At 39.3% G+C, this 19821-nt stretch overlaps 1 protein-coding gene across 9 annotated transcripts in view; it reads left to right on the plus strand.

The window, feature by feature from the left end:
- RIPOR3 (RIPOR family member 3) overlaps positions 1–19821 on the plus strand; it is a 57149-nt gene that overhangs the window by 32355 nt on the left and 4973 nt on the right. For 5 of the 9 annotated variants that reach the window (XM_085241872.1, XM_085241873.1, XM_085241869.1 and 2 more), the window contains 14 exons: positions 426–504; positions 1195–1227; positions 1352–1405; positions 2063–2212; positions 2933–2996; positions 3334–3377; positions 4058–4183; positions 5621–5769; positions 13475–13604; positions 14725–15303; positions 16487–16626; positions 17454–17586; positions 18331–18439; positions 19653–19814. In XM_085241872.1, the coding sequence (XP_085097998.1) occupies positions 426–504; positions 1195–1227; positions 1352–1405; positions 2063–2212; positions 2933–2996; positions 3334–3377; positions 4058–4183; positions 5621–5769; positions 13475–13604; positions 14725–15303; positions 16487–16626; positions 17454–17586; positions 18331–18439; positions 19653–19814 (1952 nt within the window). The remainder of the gene's footprint in view (positions 1–425; positions 505–1194; positions 1228–1351; positions 1406–2062; positions 2213–2932; positions 2997–3333; positions 3378–4057; positions 4184–5620; positions 5770–13474; positions 13605–14724; positions 15304–16486; positions 16627–17453; positions 17587–18330; positions 18440–19652; positions 19815–19821) is intronic. The other 4 variants (XM_085241875.1, XM_085241877.1, XM_085241874.1 and 1 more) reach the window with 3 other exon arrangements.

Here is a 19821-nt window from a genome sequence, read left to right on the forward strand (position 1 = left end):
AAGTGGTTAATGCTGCAGGTTGTTTTTTTTTTTTTTTTAAAGATGGGGTTGGTTGATGAAGACTTACTCCTCCATAACTGTAAGAAAAGACTTGCTGAACAAATGAACTATTTTTCTACCTCAAAAAAGGTATTCTGAGATTTTAGGGACCTAAGTTCCTCTTTTACAGGTGCTTCTGTATATCTGTCTCCTGATCTTCTAGGAATAATTTGGCATTGAGAACAAATAATTACCAATGGAAACTGCCCTTCCTCATATGTTGATCCATGTCCATCTGTAAGGCCATTCATCCCTCTAGAGAAGAAAAGGAAAATTTCTAGAGAAGGAATTTGTTTTTTAACATTCTGCTGAAAAAAAATCTTTGAGAAGGTATCATAATGAATGTACCAGAAAAATGTAATGCTTCTGGTTTTCTTTCTTTCCAGTGAGTACCTAGAAGCACATCAGACTGAATTGGATTATCTCTCTGATCGACACAAAGATACAAAAAGGAACTCCAGATTGGTACGTAGATCTTAATAACTAAATGAATTTTAAAAGGCTGACACAAAAATAGATGATATCTCTCACATCTGGAACTCTTGGGGGTTTTCTAGTTAAAGACTGAGGTGAGATCCAGCAAATCATCACAATCTAGAATTTATGGAGCAAATTTGAACTTGAAATTTCCCTCTTTCAGCATCCACCTTTGTTGTTTAGATCACACTCCTTTTCTTACTAGGGTTATATTTCCTCAAGTCTGAAGTAGAAAGACCACACTTCGTTTTTAATAGCTGATAAGTGTATCTTAGCAACATAGATTCTGCTCTGTTCACAACTCCCTAAAAGTACCTTCAGCAACAGTGTTAATGAAAAGATAACTCGCACATCAGAATTTCTTTCATTTGGGAAATGATAGGCAAAACAATAAAGTCTTATGTGCCATGACCACATCCAAGACATTGTTACATCTAAAGGTGAGAGGGCTGCTGTCTCAATTCAAGCATCTTTGGTGGAGTTGGGGAAGCAAACCAACCACACAAAGAAAACAAGACTACTTCTAAAGTTTTTGGGTTGTCTCCTTGTAGTAAACAAAACCTATTAATTTAGTGCATCTAGATTGAATGCATGGTGAGTTCCATCATAAATATAAAAATTTGTTAATTTAATACAAAGATGTGATCTCCTGTTCAATTTGTGCTGTTTGTCTTTCAGGCCTTCTACTATGACCTTGATAAGGTAAGAATTGTGAGTATTGCAAAAATGGAAAAAGTAATGATGCTTACTGTGTTACTTAAAGACTTAAGTTTAGGAAATACTGAAAAAACTAATCAAGTTTGTTCTCTCTTTACCTACCTACCTACTTCAAAAGCAAATTCGTTCTGTGGAGAGATACATTAGAAAACTGGAGTTCCACATAAGCCAAGTAAGAGAATTTTGTCTTGTATGCGTGAGACATTTCTATATCAGCAAACTCTCTGAATAGAAAATAGTTTGATTATAGTTTTTCTAAAGATAAATGATACTGGATACTTTCTGAAAGCTATAACCACTCTGTTATGAAATAAGGGGATTTTTATTTATTTTCTTGAATGCTTCTATTCAGTCTGAATGTTTGCCTTGGTCCAACCTGAGTTTGCCTGTGAAACCAATTTGTATACTCAACCAGTTTTTCCAGAAAGTACTTATGCTTTTAGGACATTTCCATGTTATCCCCCATCACTTCCAAAATGTGCATGTCTGCTTCTAAAGGAATTAAATCTTTTTAGACACAGTTAAAGCTGTAGGTGTATTAATGTGTTTTAAGAGAATCAGCTTCCTGTTTTGTGAGTAATTTTGCCGTTAACAAGGTATTACTCTACTTTCTGTCTTCTAGTCTAATAATTGTAGAGCAAATTATTTCTAAATATCTACTCCTCTTTGTTTTCAGGAATATAAACAGTTATCTTTCTACCAATCTGTAAAATGCATGAGTTGCAGTACTAAGATAATGGGTTTTGTTTATGGGTCTTCTATTTTCTTTTTTTCCCCTCCATTAAAGACTGACCATGTTCCTTATTGAAATTATCCACAAATCTTAAAGGTAGAAGAACTCTATGAAGCTTATTGTATCCAGTGCAGACTACGAGATGGCGCCACTAATATGAAACATGCCTTTTCCTTGTCTCCTTCCACCAAAGCCTCCAGGGAGAGCCTAGTGGAGCTCTATAAGAACTTTCAGGAGTGTACAGAGGTAGGAAATACCACTAATGTGTAGCGAAGACCTGACTGGTGCTTAGCAAAAAAAGCATCAGGAGCTGTTGATGTCTTTTCCAGTAATGGGGATTTAGAAACTTAACGTGTGACTAAAATACAGTATATAATGCGAACTGAAACTCATGAGATAATACCTTTCAGGCAAAGCTCTGGTTTCCTCCCTGTTTTTGTCCACTACTCAGTTTGGCTTCAAGCTCTCGTGAAGCAGGGGGTTGTTAGAGTTAGGGTAGTATGGTTAGGTTGCAGTTGGACTTGATGATCTTTAAGGTCTTTTCCAACCAGAGCAATTCTATGATTCTATTCTCTGATTCTATGAAGACAAATGAAAAACTCATTGCATTTCTGCTGTAATGTTGGTGTCCATTATGACTTCCATTGTAAGCAATGTGATGAATATTGAATTCAAAATGTGCAACTAACTTAAGCTATTTCTATAGAACAAGTGGTGGAAAGTAAGTGAAGATGAACTGATTAAAAGTTCCACTCTTTCATGGGGAGGCATCACGATTTCCTATCTTAACAGTGGTATGAATGTTCTCTCCATTGGCCTCCACTAGTGCAAGTGTTAGCTGTTATATAAAATAAATATAAGCCAAAGTCATTTAAAGATAGCATAAGAACATGACATGTATGGAAAGGGAGCTACTATATTCACTCTGCTTTTCAGTCCTAGTTGACTGTTCAATCTTTCTTCTAGGACATGTGCTTCATAGAAGGGGCGTTAGAGGTCCATTTAGGAGAGTTTCACTTGAAGATGAAAGGTATGTTCTTGTCACATTGTTTTCAAGACTCATTAGTTCAATAAGTAGACTCTAAACGAATCAGGTTTCTACGTAGGAAACCCAAAATTAACTTGAGTTGCTTCCAGTGGTATTCTGTATCTGACCCTGACCAGAATTTTTGGTGAACCTCTGTTTGCTTCAGTGCTGTAAAACAGAGCTAGAGTGTTATTTTATATTTGAGTACAAAAGCCAACAAGGAGTTTTGGCCCAGCTTCTGCATGAGGCTAAGCGCAAGGAGATATTGAGAGGGTTACTGAGGCTTTGTTGGGACACTGTAAAACTCTTCAAATATTAGGAACTTTTCTTCTCTTTTCAGGCTTGGTGGGATTTGCACGTCTCTGCCCAGGTGACCAGTATGAGGTGCAGTATATAATCAATCATTTTGTCCTTTATGTTACTGCTGTGAATTTGTAGTTGAGGAACTGGAGAGCAAGGATACAGTGTGTAGAAGGCAAGTGGGAAACAGGCTACGGTAGAATTGTGCACTATCTTGATGAGGGCAGAGCCCTGGCATATTCACTGGTTACTCTGGCTTGAGATTGAGTAGGGAAGGATGTAAGTTAAGTGTTATGAGAGGATTTGAAAGATGGCAGTGATTGTCTATTAAAATCAGCCTGGTAGGTCTTTATCTTCAAGGTTGCCTTAGAATTAAGTAATGGTTGCTGCCTGTTTCTTGGAAGACTGCCCATGGTATAATTTCAGTGCAACTTAGTACTTCATAGAGTTTCTCTGCTACTTCTCATGATTCTAAATCAATTCCAATGTGCCATGTATTTCAGTACCTCTGCACTGCATATACAGCAGTTTTGAGGGTCTTTGGAAGTGGATGATGTATATAACTAGGCATTGATTGAAGATGTTAAAACTCACAACCTGAACCTTTGCCTCCAGTCTTCTACTTTTATCCAAGTTCATAAATACATAGTGATCAAAGGAACAGCTTTGCCTCTGCAATTTTGGAGCAAAGTTGAGACTTACGGTCCGAAGAGGATGTTCTGGGATATGCTGACCTAACATCCTTTTTTCCTTGTGATTTCCAGGTTTCTGTGCGACTGGGCCGCCAAAAATGGAGGTTGAAAGGCAAGATTGAGACTGATGACAGCCAAACGTGGGATGAAGAAGAAAAGATCTTTATACCCAATCTGCATGAGCAGTTTGAAATCAAGGTGTGGTGTATAATGGTTGGGTTGGAACCAGTGAGTTAACAGGTCTTCTGCCATACTGCTTTACCTGTTAGCCTACCGTGCGTTTATCAAAGCACTTAAGTAATTTTCTTTTCTGGACATGTAAAAATGGTAGTTAATCAATTTTCAGTGTATTGAACAGGATTCTGTCTGTTTTTCTTTTGGTGCTCCTAGCACTGGTAGCAATAGTAGTGCTTCTGTTTTCCCATGAAGTCTGATGTGTATGTTTAAAATAAAATCCTGGATTCAAATCTAGGATATTACAAGTTAAAGTTTAGATGTAGAAACACGAATGTGTATGTGTGTAGTGCTTGTATCACCCATGTGAAAAATTAAGTTCTTTGGGATCTGTTCTCTGCTGAAAATGAAAAATCGGTATAAGGAAAATACATTACTGCACCATGCACTGCTAAATGCGTAATGCCAGTGTCCCCTTATGTGGGTGTGCTGCAGATTCTTTTGTCTTATTTTACTGCAGAGATTCTCCGTGTTTACAAAGAGCCAATGACACTTATGTGCTGGTACAAACTGTACTTTAAAGAGTTATCAAATGTCTAAAGAAAGATATAAAGCACATCAAAAGAGTTCATACCCTTCATAATAAGGGTGCTCTGTGATATATAGGTTATGTTTTTTGGGTATTCCTTGAGGGAAGCTTGTGGTCTTCATATACCCTTTTGCAGCTGCCACTGGTATTGATTCTGGCATGTATCTAGCAGGTGGAGTTAATCCTTAAACAGTATTTCCAATGTAATCTGGCATCTCTCATGGGCTAGACTATGCAGCATGACTCCTGTCAACCTAAAAGTAGCTGAGATTGAAGTCTCTGCTGGATCCTATCCTAGGAAACTGTGCTAGTGCATGGTTTCCGGTTCTAGTAGTTATTTTAGAAGAGCTATTGCAGTATTTCCTTTCTAACTGGCTGCAATATCCTAGTTTCCTAAGTTATACTCTTTGTCATCTTGCCAAGACAGCCTTTAGAGGTATCCATATAACACCTCTCTTGGTGCCACTGTGTGATGTAGATGGGGTGAGAGGGTAATTGAGAGGCTGTTTTCTCATAATAGTTGTAAAGCAATACCAGTTTTTCTGAGACAATCACTTTGTTTTAGAAGAGCTAATACAAAGCTTTACACTTCTTGTTGACTTATGAAAGTATAACCAATATTTTTTCACACTGTCCTCTTCTTTCTGCTATTAGAAGTACTGTACAGCTCTGTCTTCCTCCACTTTTTTTTGTGAACGATTCATGGCATATTCTTTGTGGAATATTGGCTCACAGCAGTTTAGGATCAGGGCTTTAAGTTTGTTGTGGGCGTCTGAGCAGATCTGAGCCAGGGATGATTTCTTTTCCTTTCAATGCACATGACTCTTAGGGTTGTTTTTTGAGATGAAAATGGATATATTTGTCTGTCCTAGCAGGTGACAGAACTGCGAGGACTGGCCACAGTTCTAGTTGGTGTCGTGACATGTGACAGCATAAACTTCTTTACAACCAAGCCTCAAGCAATCATTGTGGATATAACTGAACTGGGCACTATCAAGCTACAGCTGGAAGTCCTCTGGAAGTAAGTACATATTAAAATTAAAAAAGCTGGAGTAAAAGAAATATGAAATAAATAAAAGGCTCTTAAGTATGTTGCTGAGCAGCGTTCAACATCATAGTTCTCTTTCTATTTGCAGAGCAGGTGCGGGATAGATAGAAGCCTTGTGCTTCCTCACAGCAACCACAGTTACTAGGCCTGATCTCTGATTCTGTGGATCCACTCCCTAGGGAGGTGGAGGGAAAGAAAAGAACCTATTTCTGTGACACTTTTGTTCCGTTATCTATTATTAATGTTATCACAACCATGGCTAGCCACAAGAGCTGATTTTTTTTTTTTTTTTACCTAGTTTTACTACTACTCCAACTCTAGCTGCAGCTATGTATGTATGTATGTCTATAAAACATGAGCAAAGATCTTAAATATGATGAAAAGAAACTGAAAATAGAAGCTTCTAGGCACAATTGAAAAGATATTCAGTTGAAATTTGAGACAGTCTCTATTACCAGGCCAAGAATCATTACAAAATGAACCTTCCTAACAACTTGACACCTTCATATTTGCACTATGATCACAGTTACTGATGTAAAGCTTGTTTCTGCACTGCAGGGAAACTTGGTTATGGAGACAAATTTAAAATAATTGGCTATTTTCATTGTGCCTGTGACTTGTTAAACTGTTTTATACTTCACATTTGCACTTTTTTGTACTGGACTACTGATGTTATTAAACTCTTGCTTTTGTGGATGCTGCACTGATACTTATTCCTCACTCTAATCACACCACTACAGATCTTCAAGGTAATACTGTTACTTTTGCTGTGTGTCATCTTATTTGAGTGTACCACTGAATGGATGTATGATGACCCTAACGTAGTCCTTTCCCAGCAGCAGTATCTGATATTTTTTAATTTGTGACTGTGATATCTTCATATTGTTGATAACTCCTTGCACCTAATAAGACTTTTTTTTAATATTAAAGTGACCTGCTTTCCTGAGGATCTCTGAAGGAGTGAGGAAAAATCTTACAGTTGGTTAACAGCTGACTTTTTCCTGGTTTTGTGAGAATTTTGTATGTATGAATACTCTGATGTAAAGTTGCCTGTAAGAGGGTTTTTTTTTTTTTTCTTATCTTCCTTAAGTGGAAAATAGTTATGTGACTCTAAGCTTACAGCAGCTCAGATGATTGTTATTGAGGAAAAAAAAATGCCAGCTTCTTGGGGAACTGACAACCACCGAAGGTTTGGGACTGTTGCTACATACTGACAGACTCACTACAACAAATCAAAATTATTAACCTGTTTCTGTTGATCCTATTCAGGGATTAAGTCTAGCCATTTTACTTAAGTGCTCAATTAAAGGGCTACCCTCACTTGTATTTTTGTATCTGGTTTACTGCAGTTCTCAGTTCTTCCCAGCCCAACATGTCTAAGAAGACTTTGGACACATCTTACAATAACAGACCTTCTGAAAAGGCCAACTTGTGATGACTTGTGGATCTAGGCTCCTTCCAGGAGAAGCAGAAAACAGGCTGCGTTTAGATTAGGAAGAGCATGATGCAATGTATTGCAGGACAGGCTTATCCACGACTCAGCTTTACACAGCTCTTCTCTTCCCTAGGTAGTTTCTTCTTCAAAAATCACACAATTTAAAAAAGTTTTTAAATGCTTTTAGTGTGTGGTCTGCCAAATAGATCTCTCAGAAGGAAGCAGTTGCCTGCCATTAGGATAAAGTAGCTGAATGTATTTTACAGTCAAACTCAACTTTCAAGTCTTAATACCATACTTCTACTTTTAATTGCTTCTGGATGCATTATTTGACTTAACTTCCTACTGTCTTTTAAGCCACCAGCAGAACGAATGCCATATGAAAGCTTTCTGGTGTGCTTCCTGTTCAAGGGTTGAGAGACAGTTCTCATGTTGATTTTCTGGTAGAAGGAAAATAAGAGCTTTATTGATAAATGTACTGTTTTCTGAATTTTTGTGTGTAGTGCAGCTCCTGAAAACCTATTGTTATCTGTAAATGCAGTTGGGCTGAAACATAAGGTTTGGCAATAACATCTGAAATTTGTTTTCAAATGCACATGCTGCATTAAGTCAATGAGAAATAAACTTGCACAGCAGAGTTCTTACAGTTGTTTATTACGCTTTTTCCTCCTGAGACCTAACATTGGGTATCTCAGTATGTTTTGGTGAAGTGCTGCAGCTGGTCTGAAGCCTCTGCTATTTATTTGAGAAGCTGAGTCACTAATTACTTGGGTTACAAAGCCCTGCTCCAGAAACTTGCTGTGATCTTGCATTATGTGAACCTCCCTCTTATAGCAAGATATGTATGTTTACTCATTTGAATCTGGAAGCAGAGAAGTAGAGTTATTGAAAAGTACATGGAGTGAAGATGTTGCAAGCTGCATAACTTTTTTTTTAATGTTAAAATGTTTTGTTTTTTTTTTTTTAATGAAAGGCTTTTTAAATGAAGGGCAGTTGGTTGGTTTTCTTTAACATTTGCATATATTAGAACCAGTGAAGAAGGGAGAGAAGAGGCCATGGGGGCTTCATGGGCTCCTACATGCCCCTAGCAAAGGGGTGCCTTTCTAATGCCTTTCTTGTTTTCTTTCCTCCCCACCCGTCAACAAACACACACACACACACAGACCCAAATATTCCTTCTTTGTTTGGATATAAAAATCATCAAAAGATCTCTAGAAAATTTCAGGGCAGAAATGACTACACGAAGAACAGTGTTTGCAGAGGTACTTTTCTTACATGGGAAGTCTTTTTCCCTATGACTTCAAGTCTTCGGTCTTAAGATGTCTTTGTGAGTAAAGGAGATGTTCTTTATTAGGCTAGAACCAGATTTTATACCTAGTTCTCTAAGTGCTGTACTGAATGATGGCATGTTTCAGGTAGAGTTTGAAAGAGATCACTGCAATATCTGTTTATCCACATAAATGTCACTCTAACACATTCAGTTAAAATTTGCTGAATTTACTTGCCTTTTCTTACTGTCAGTAACTTGCATAAACAAATACTTTTCTTCTAAAAGGACTGTATGAGGAAAACACCTTCCTATTCTGGATATATGTAGCATGATTGATCGTATAATAGCTTAAGTCTCCAAAGCAAATAGTATTTCTGACTTCCTAAATATATGTAACTTAAATTATTTAGTTATTCAATTGTGGTGGTACCTCACAGTTTACACTGTAACTTTGGACCACAAAGATGAGCACTACTATGGCAGTTGGAAGCAGTCAACAGCTTTTTAGAACAACATCTGAGCTGGGATCAGGGCTAGTGGTGATGCACTTTCTTTGGGCGTTAATTTCCAAGTGGGGATTTCTTAGTCTATGAGAATATTCTAACTGTGCGTCTCTGCTGTGTTTAAGTCTTGTGAAATGCCTTGGTACTCTACCAAGTAGATTCTCCAGAGCACTTTGCACAGAACTGGCAGGCTTCTCCACTTTGACAGCCTATCTGAGGAAGGTCTTTACAGAAAAGAAGTTGGATGATGGTAATTGAGGGTATTTTATTTTGAGAACACTTAAAGTAATGCCTGTTTCTTTTGTGTAAGAAAAAACAGATGAACAAGTCATCTGCTATGCCCAAACATCCCTGAAAAGCAAACTTTCAATATGGACCTCTTTTGCAAAAAAGATTGGAATGTACATCACTCTTCTACTTCTAAACATGTATTTTCTTTAATTAGACTGATAGCCTTATGGCCTCTAATAAAAGTTCCTTCAACTCTTTTGTAGATCGTGCCATGAGGAGCATAAATGAGCTTGGGCCTATTACAGAATTGCTTTGCTAGCTAGTTTGGCAGAATACATTAGTGTTGTGTTTTTTTTTTTTTTTTTTCCACCAACCTAAACAGCAGTCTGAATTCTCACTCATGAATGACAAAAGGAAAGCCTGTATTCTCTTCTGAAAACTTCAGCTAGTGCCCTGTGCTGAAATCTAAGCGTTCCAGCCAGCCACAGTAACTCCTCTAATTTTAGCCTGCTTTGGATATATGCTGGCCTGGTTTACAAGGGTCCCTGGAGCAGGAGGAAAACAAAACTTAAAAAGAAATGAGTTTATTTTGTTGGAGGTGGTTTTTTACATCTGTACTGCCAGTCTTTCTCATACAGATAAAAGCTTATGTGAATAAGTACTCACCTGGGTAGCTTTAGGCAGCAGTCCAATGTGTGCTTTCAAGGCAAATGATGTTTCAAAGCACGTCTGTACTAGCCTTGACATTTGTACTCCTTATGCTTTGATGAACTGTAGAAACCAAAATATGACCACTCTGTTAAAATTGCATTGTTTTCACATACGTTCAGTAAGGAGGGAAAAAATGAATGTTGTGTAGTAAGTAAGCTTACTCCATTCAACCAAAACTATTGTGGATTCAGGCTCACATTAATCCAAGCTGACTTAATAGTAAAATTCAGATGCGGGTATCCTCCAAGTGCCTTTCTGGCCCTGTAGATATTTAATGCACAGATTGGGTGGACAGAGACTCATTAGGGTATTGTCCTGGTAGTGAGAGAAAGGAACTCAAATCCTTTGGAGATGAAGACAGAGTTGAGTTCAACTCTTTAGTGTTTTGCCTGATTACTTACATTTGTCTAAGAATGTAATTCTTCAGGGACAGTCCTCTGCATGCAACTAACAAAACAATGTGGAAGGATGATAAAATAGTGGGAATACCAAGTGTTTCACCTGTACAATCAGTGAATATACAGATGATATAGTATATCCAGGAGTTTGGCTGATGTAACTATTATACTAGAGTAGGAAAGAAGGACACTCACCCTATCCTGGGCTCGCTGCAAAACTCCAGTAGAGTGGATCTCCAGAAGAGATCCTTCCCCACTGGCAGTCAGCTCTTAAATGGGCCCAGGAGGGGTGCAGCCAGGCTCCACCCCTTCCTGCAGCACAGGCAAATTGCCTTCACCTGTGCTCCCAGGGCTGACTCACTGCTCGCCTCAGGTGGTCAATCAGAGGTTCAGGCCATAATTTAGCAGTTCCCATACAGTCGCCCTTCCCGGGATTAGGGGTTTGGTAACGCTTATCTCGCTATTATCCATGCACTGGTAAGGCTGAGGAGCCTCTTCTGAGGAGCTTCTGATGTCATGGGAGGTTAAATGTAGGAAACCTGAGCTGTGATGAATTGTGAACCTCTTCAAGGTCAGACTGGGCATGTGTTTTGGACCTGAATGCTGAAGCCCTGCAATTGTGCTAAGGCAAGCTAGAGGAGTGTCAAACTACATCAATGTAATCCTTAATGATGATATTAAACATTGTGTATTTATTGCCAATATAGTAATTAGTCATAGCCAAAGAGCAACATGCATTTGGCAGTATAGAAGTTGAATGGAGACAACAAAGGTGATCAGGGAGATATGCAGTCACCTTTATCTCAAGAAGCTAAATAGCTTTTTCAGGCCCGAAAAGGTGTTGATGGATAATACTGTTTAGGTATATGGTAGCTGTGGGGAGCGTGAAAAGGAAATGATTGGCCTCTACTTCAAAAACATGGCCATAGAGGATGATCAAAGGACTTCTTCTTCATTTCAACTTAAATAATGGAACCTCTGCGTGCTTCTAACCTGTGCGGAGGGTTTATGTTGGCAATTTTGTATTGATACAAAACTGGAAGTGGCTGACACACAGAACACACTTTTGCTCCATCCAGCAAGACCTAGTCAGGCTGGAGAATCGGGTGGGAAGAAATTTAATGAACTATATCAAAGGCAAGTGTAGAGTCTCACATCCGGGCAAGAACAAGCGCAGGTACCGGTACAGGTTGGGGACTGACCTGTGGGAGAGCAGCATAGGAGAAAGGGACCTCGGGGTCCTGGTGGACAACAGGATGAGTGTGAGCCAGCACCGTGCCACAAGGATGATTGAGGGAGTGGAACATGGCCCTTATGAGGAAAGGCTGAGGGTGCTGGCTTTCTTTATCTTGGAGGAGACTGAGAGGTGACATCATTAATGTTTATAAATGTGTAAAGGATGAGTGTTAGGAGGATGGAGCCAGGCTCTTCTCAGTGACTTCCAGTGATAGGACAAGGGGCAATGGGTGCATGCTGGAACATAGGAGGTTCCACATAAATATGAGAAAAAACGGTAAGGGTAACAGAACACTGGAACAGGCTGCCCGGAGAGCAGGAGTCTCCTTCTCTGGAGACGTTAAAAGTCAACTTGGACACGTTCCTGTGTGACCTAATCTGTGTGTTCCTGCTTCAGCAGGGGGATTGGACTAGATGATCTTTGTAGATCCCTTCCAGTCCCTGACATTCTGTGATTCTGTGTAATTTCAGGAAGCATTTAGACAAGCTAAGTAAAAGCGTCTGCTAATAACTATTAATGGCGATAGTCTGCTTGCAGTGTCTGATATATGATATGTCTAAGCTTTGACTTGCCTTAAACTTGAGTATGTGTCTGGGGGATGGCCTATTCTAGTCACTCTCTTTCCTAGGCTTTTCTGTTCTGACTTCTGAAAATGTCAAGATGTTGAGTGAGATGGATTCTTAGGTCTGTCCCAATATGATGCTTTGTTTGCTATGTGAATGTGGAACAAAATGATAGATCATACTTACAGATCTTAAAAGCAATAGATAGTAGATGCTTTAGAGCAGACTTCGTTGTTTCCAGTGTTTGTTCACCCTTCTTTTCACTCTCTACTTGCTCTCCTGCATTAACAGTGAGCTTTTCTGGGGGGCGTCTGTGTTTTTCTAGAGGGTTCTAATAACTGTCAAAAGGGCAAGATGATTTACCTTGTTATTCTTGTCCCTTTCCTATAAGTGCCACTTTGCATTACTGCATTGATGTATTAAAGGCTAAACATGAAAAATCTGAGGAAAGGATCCCTGTGTCTCTTCTTAAGAAATGCCATGGATGGAAGTAATTTGCTTCCATCAGTAAACATAGTAGGCTTTGACTAATAGGCTCTTTCTGTCAGAAACCAGATTTATTTTCTGCATATTGAGACAATACAGATGGTGGTTAACGTGAATTCACGGAACTGCCCTGTTTGATGAGCCCCAGCTGGGTGACACTGGTTAATTTAGCCAATTAACCTGTTTTAGGCTAGCTCATGGAGTGGTATCTCCATGCTGAGGAAGACAGTGGTGTATTGCACTGGAGGATACTGTCCATGTGTTACATGAGAAGTTGGAGAGGAGTGGAGCTATGCCCTTCAGCTATTGTTAGAGAGCAGAAGTTCATTTGCCTGTAATCAGTCAGTCCTCAATAGTGTTTGGATGATTTCAGACTTAAAGTGGTTCTGTATTTTACAGCTAAATGCAGCTATTTTATAGTACTACTTTGTGTTTCCTTTCTATCTGATACGGTGTGTGTGTCTCTCCAGCTGTCCAGTGTCTATCAGAAAGCATTCTGTGCTGTACTTGCCAGCACTGGTGTCTATGTAGGAAACTGCAGCAGGACAGAGAACTCATCAGACTTTGCAGTCTGTTGGACTGGTCTTCCAAGACTGTGGCACAGGTTTCTGTTTAAAGGGTGTTTTGATTTTTGTATATGATAAATAGTATTTTTTGCCTATTTCTTTTTCAGCTGGTGTGATTAAAGATACTGGTCAAAGAGGCAGTCAGTCTTTCTTTCCCTTTATTCCCTCTGTTGTTTACTAAATGTCACAATTCCGATCCTAACAGCTGTTCCTGTTGCTAAGCATAGCTGTACTTTCTGGTCTTACTGACAGGTTGGTCTTTGTATCTTCTGCTACAGCCCCTTTGATGCAGAGAACCTGTTCTTGTCGCCTGGAACCACTGCCAAGTTTTCTGTGGGTAGCAGGAAGAGCTCTTTGTACAACTGGACCCCTCCAAATACTCCCAGCTTCAGAGAGAAGTACTACCCGGTGAGTATGCAGAGGAAGGCAAAATGCAAAGCATAGATCTGGAATCTACGATTTGTAGATTTGATTAGGCTATTGAAAATCACACTCAGAAATGTGAAAACACGACATTCCAGAGCCAGAGTGGGTTATTTTTATTTTTACTCCTATTACTTGGAGCTTCATTTTAGATTCTGTAGAAGAAACGAAATCCCTGTGAAATATTTCTCTTGGCAGTCAGAATGGTAGGGATCTGGGCACATGTTCTAATAGTCTATGGTGGGAATTGCACTAGGAACCAGTCTTGGTAGCCTTAGTGCAGAACATTGTCTTAGAATTGCTGTGTAGAACTAACTGCCTTCTTCCTCGACTTTACTTTCTGACAGGTGTAGCCCAAGGGAGTAGAAAAAACCTTTCCATGCTTTCTGGAGGGTTGTTTTAATGTAATGGTTGTACTATATATTCCTGTCAATTCTACCATAGATCTTATATAGTGATAACACCATATATACATTCTCATAAAATCAGGTCTAAGTCACATTTGGCACCTCACTAAGGCAGCAGAATGTGTTGTCAACATTAGAAAGGCTTAAATGTAGGGTATGCTGGACTCTTAAAAATGAATCTTTCCTCTAACCACTGCATTCACGTCTTGTCCTGAGCTGATGTGACAAGAAAGATGCTTTGCAACGTGCTCTTTCCAATCCAGTTTTACACTTGTCCTGGTAACTTTCATCTGATAACATGTAGTTATTATTTGAGTTACTACAGGCTTCCCATCAAGGTAGTTGATGTCCCATTCCCGTCCGTGTTCAAGGAGCATTTGGACAATGCCCTTAATAATATGTTTCAAATTTTGGTTAGCCCTGAAGGGCTCAGGCAGTTGGACTTTGTAGTCCCATTGCAACAGAACTGTTCTATTCTTCTTCATTTAATTCATTCAGTAGGCTCTTACCACATTGTTACAATGGTTTCCTCTGTCCAGTCTATGCAGCATAGTTCCTCTGTGCAGAATGGCCCAGTGGTTTTTGATGAGTTTGAGTGCGTGTGTTTTTAAGAACAGGAAACCATGGTTCTTCATCCTGGAGGGCATGTCATGCTTCTCGGCTGTGTATGTGCTCACTTCTTATAAATTTGTTCGCAGTCTGTTTTGCAACAAAGACAGAACCAAGGGGATGTAAGTGGTGAAGCTCAGCCTCCTAGCATATTGAGTTACTTGGCTGCCTGTGATTTTGGTATACATGAGAGGAGTAAACCTCACAGTCCTGCAGAGACAAGTGAAGGAGACTCATTCAGCTCTGAGGATCAGAGAGGGACAGAATCCAGAATTACACTTCCAGCTCTAGACCATAGGACATTGCCATTGGTGATTATTCAAGAGACTTGTGCAGAAGAGCAACATCCTCTTCCAAATCATGCAACTCTAGATATTCTGAAGAAGACTCCATGTGTGGACACGTTTTCAAATAACCCATCTAGTTTTCTGAGTTGTGGAAAAGGCGGTAGAAGTTTAAACCAGACCAGAAATCGCCATCTGACAGAACAAGAAAGCATTAGCCAGAAAAGCTTGAATACTGCAAATGATGTAAAACTGGATGGATGTACAAAGTCAATTGACAAGACTCTCCAAGAAGTGTTAAATTTGCTAAAATTCCATGGTGTTGGTCAAGCCCAGCTGGAGAAATTGGAATATCAAGTTTTAACTCTGAGGGATAAATTAAAGGTATGGTAATGTTTTAACACTGGTAGGTGATATAGTTTTCACTGTTATTCCTAAGAGGTAAAAATTTTGCGACCCTGTAGTGGGTTTGACATCCGGTTGTATCAATGGCATGTTCCCAAAAAATAAGCCTGGCCACCAGGGGTCAGGCACTAGTCAGAAAAGACAGTCTCCAGAGCTGACTGCACAATCGTGCTGTGCTGCCTCTCCACGGGATGGTGGCCAAATGCTATGCAGAGGTCAGTAATCTGTCAAAAGAAATTAAGAAACTACAAGTAGTCAAAGTGGAAGCTCATCTGGGTTAAACACAAACAGGATCTGGACTGCATGTCAGAGTCCCTGTATTTTGTTTCTAATTTATTTACCACACAAAATTTCTCATGATCACCTAGTCTTTGTAGGCAGATCAATCTGTCAAGTGAATCTTTTAACCATATGTTGTTGGAAACTTTTATTTGGAGGACAGATCCTGCAGAAGAGCTTTCTGCAAGCAGTGGGTTATATTGTAAATTTCTTAGCATCTTAGTCTGTGGACCAGGGCGCAGACTTGGGAGACAAGATGTTATAAGACTTCATCTGGGATCTGAAGTATTAAACGATGTTAACAGTGCTGCACTGACTTGCTGCTTCTGTGGAATCACCTTAGTTATAGGAATTAAAAAAAAAAAAAGAACAAAGCAAATATTCCCAGAGCAGATTTTTCAAGGGGGAGAATGTTAGTGGCCCCATGAAATCCACGCTGATGTTTAAGTTCTTGGGTACTATTGTGGTTTAACTTGACAGGTAGCGAAGTACCACACAGACATTCAGAAAACCAACTCTGTCCCAGCTGAAATTAAGACAGATGCTATGGTGTTATGCAGCAGCACCCTCAGTTTGCTACTTCTAGATCTACACTAATGGCAAGAGATACAGAAAAATCAGCTCTTGTACCAAACTTAAGAGATGTGGAAATACAAAGAAAAATACAAATGAAAATGTTGAAGCAGGCTGTGAAATTAATCAGCAACTGTATTTTGGGATCAGTGGTGTACCAACAACTAACTCTCCTAGTATGTTAAGAATAAAATTAAAAAAGAAGGAAATTGGTTTGTTATTAAGAGCAATCTGAAAAATCAATCAAGAAATCGTGTAAAATGATTTAATATCTGCAAATAACAATATTTTTCCCTTCATTCTTCAAAAGCTAAGGACACTTCATCACAAACATTCATCTGTGGAAAGTTTAATGGTGGAGACGGTGCTGGAAAGTTTTAACTTTTTAAATGCTGACTGTAGTGCTGATGAGGTTTCATTATTTGGAAGCATAAGAACAACCAGTATCAGGTAGGTGTCTGCAGCACTTCCTTGTAGGTGGCAAGGTAAAGGGGAAAGCAAAGCTGATCCCAGAACACTTACTGATAGACTATGTTTGGCTAAGTACAGATTGTACAGAGGTGCTAATAGTCTGAACATCTAAGATAGAAACAATTTATTTTTTTAATCTGAGATTCATAATTCAGAATACCAGACTGAAACAGCAGGAAGCTTGAACTTAACATATGAAAAACATTGGAGAATGATACCCTTTGGATGTGATGGAATGCCTAATATGCAAGAGTACTACAAGCAGGGTTGTCTGGATAACCTTGAACAGTTCTGCACTAGTGAGGGAGAGAGCTATGTATGTCTTACAGAGCTCTTCTGCCTGTTTTTTTTGAATGTTCTTTTTGTATTCTCCAAGTTGTGTGCACTGGAACTTGTGTTCCAGAGCTGTGACCTGGTCCTGGGAAAGTTGTTACACTCCCAGTGTCGTCAAACTGGGAGTAAACCAAGGGGTTTTGACTCAAATGACCCATTATCTCAAGTCATGCTTTCTTGGAAGCATTTGTCTATTATTGATTCTCCAAAATAGAATTTTCTGGGAGCAGCTGACCTGATATTACTGTTGTGCAATTTATTTCTAGTTCTAGAAATAGCCCTCATGTTTTCTAAGAAGTGTTATCAGTGCACTAAAAAATGCTTTTTGTGTCTTAAATGCCACCTGGTTTATGTTTCTGCAGCTTATTTGAACTTGCCAAAATGAGGGTTGCACTCTAGTGAGAAAGCGTGTCTTCATCCTTATTTGGTAATACAAAGTCATGTTTTAATCCCTTCTTTCCTCTTCAAAACAGCACGTACAACGACAGCACATTTCAGTCCCTGAGCTGTGATATGAAAACAGAAACAAGAGATGTAACTACTGGAGATGACAACTTAGATGTACTTTTAATAACTCATCTGAAGCTGTGCAAAGCTCTTTTGCAGGTAAGAAATATCTCATGGGATTCTGAGGTCGTCGTTGTAGCTGTTGATTTTTGAGTACCGATAAAAATGAACGTGTAGCTCGTTCTTTTTCAAAAGCAGAAAGATTCAGAATAGCATTTGAGTTCCTGCAATGCAGCACTGTATACATGCATGTGCACAGAAGATGTCATGCAAATGTCATTCAACTGCTGTCTTTCTACAGCCTCTTGGTTTCCTTGAACTTCTGGTAACCAAAGCAGGCTGCAGGAGGCTGGTTTGGGTTGAATTTTGTGTTGATAACAGGTGAACAGTTTTTTTTTTTTCTTCATTGCGAATGGAAAAACCCCTACCTGCAGGAAGAAACTGGTGGCACTCAGGGGAAAAAAGAGTATTTCTCTCTCTGAGGCCTTGTCCACCAACTAATTCAGGTACAGTGCTCAAAGCAAATTTTGTCCTCTGCTTTGCATGGCCTCCAGAGTACAGTGTAACTTTTAGTACTGATCTGCTTCACGATTGTCAGTGGATGAGGCAGACATGAATCTCAAATGCTGGACAGTCTTTTCCAGTAGGATGTCACTTTATCTTGTTCTGCTCAGCAGCTTTGTGCTCAGAAACGAGGCCATGGTGTGATGAGAGACGTGGTCTTTGGAGAGAACCTGTGGTTTTCTTACAAACTTTAGATATGTGCTTCTATGAAACAAATATTCATCTTGAGCTTGATGCTGCCTTTGTTTCAGCTACTGAGATGAGCATGTTGCATTTCAGAAACTGAGGTCACCAAATGTAGCCCAGATTGTCCAAGAGAATGTTTTGGAAGAAGTGTCAGAGCAGCTGCGAGTCCTGGGGGATGTCTTGGATATGTCTGTTGAAGAACGTGAGTAAATGTGTATTGCCAGGGGATGTGAGAGGTACAGGGAGAACTTGAGCTTCCCCAGACACGTCAGAGTTTCATTTTAAGTTCTCTACAAATATTCACATAATTTAAAAAGCTCTTACAGATAATTTCTTTTTTTTTTTCTTTTTTTCTTTTCTTTTCTTTTCTTTTCTTTCCTTTTTTTTTTTTTTTTTTTTTTTTTGAGAAAACAGGTCATAATTTGTTTTCCTTTTGTAAGGAAATAAAAAATTGAAGTCTGGTTCATGAAATAGCTGAATGGTGTGGTATGTCTTAGAAATAGGGGTGTGTTACAGGCAATGGAATTTGCAAAGAACAGCAAAATAGCATTAATAAAATCTTTTAAATGTATTATTTTACTTAGCTTACTAAGCTGTTTAGCTTTTGTATGCATTACAAAGAGTAGTTTGGTGTACAGTGATCCTGCCCTACTCTTTCCATTAACTGCTGGAGAAAGCAAAACAGTAAGAGCACAGTGGGAGACTTCGAAGGCTTTTGTTCTCATCTTTGTAATGTGCAGCGAAAGAAATACAGATTCTAGCTGGAAGTATTTGCTGACACGTTTTATCTGAAGGATGTGAAAATAGAGGGATCCTCAGAGCAAGGCTCAGAAGAGCCTGTAGCACAACACGGTCGAAGTGCAGGAGACCTGAAAGCAGAACAGAAGTTCAACCTCTCTCTGAGTAGAAGAGGTGATAGGGGTTAAGTGATACCAAGAAACTGCAGGATATTGCTTTTATAAAGTGTTTGATGGAAGAAAGTCTCCGTCAGCCTATATATGGAGGTTCCATATTTTCCTCTTGTGAAGGCACTAACGAAGAACCTCTAAAATGCTGGGAAGTTCTACCTCTTGCTGGTGGAAGCGAAACAGTTAAACTCACAGAAAATTCCTTTGCAACTTGACTCTGATGATAGGGAAAAATGAATGATGATCCAAAGGGCAGTAGAGCTTTGCTAAGGCATCTCATTTAGGTCTCCTTATGACAGTTTGAGGCCGCAATCCAAGCTTGCTGAAATGGGTGCTCATAGACATTAAAATATGGACAGCAAACCTCCAGCTGTGAACAAAGCATCTATATAATGCAAATTCAGTGTATGTGAACACGTATCTAGATAGGCCGTCTGGTGCCTAATTTCTCATGTAAAATTCAAAATCTGCTAAAGCTCACTAACTTCCTAAAATATGATTTTTCAGTTATTCAGAAGACTAAGAAGAAGAAGCAGTATCTGAAAATCTGGAGTGATGTTGCAGAACCTGGCAGTATCTTCTTAGCCTCAGCAGAAAGATTCCGTCACGTACTGAAGTACACGTTGGCGCTCAAAGTGAAGGAAAAGTACCCTGGCCAATTAGAAGCAGGTACCAC

This window comes from Meleagris gallopavo, chromosome 22 (genome assembly GCF_905368555.1).
Source record: "Meleagris gallopavo chromosome 22, MGAL_WU_HG_1.1, whole genome shotgun sequence".
In the NCBI taxonomy this organism is placed as follows: domain Eukaryota; kingdom Metazoa; phylum Chordata; class Aves; order Galliformes; family Phasianidae; genus Meleagris; species Meleagris gallopavo.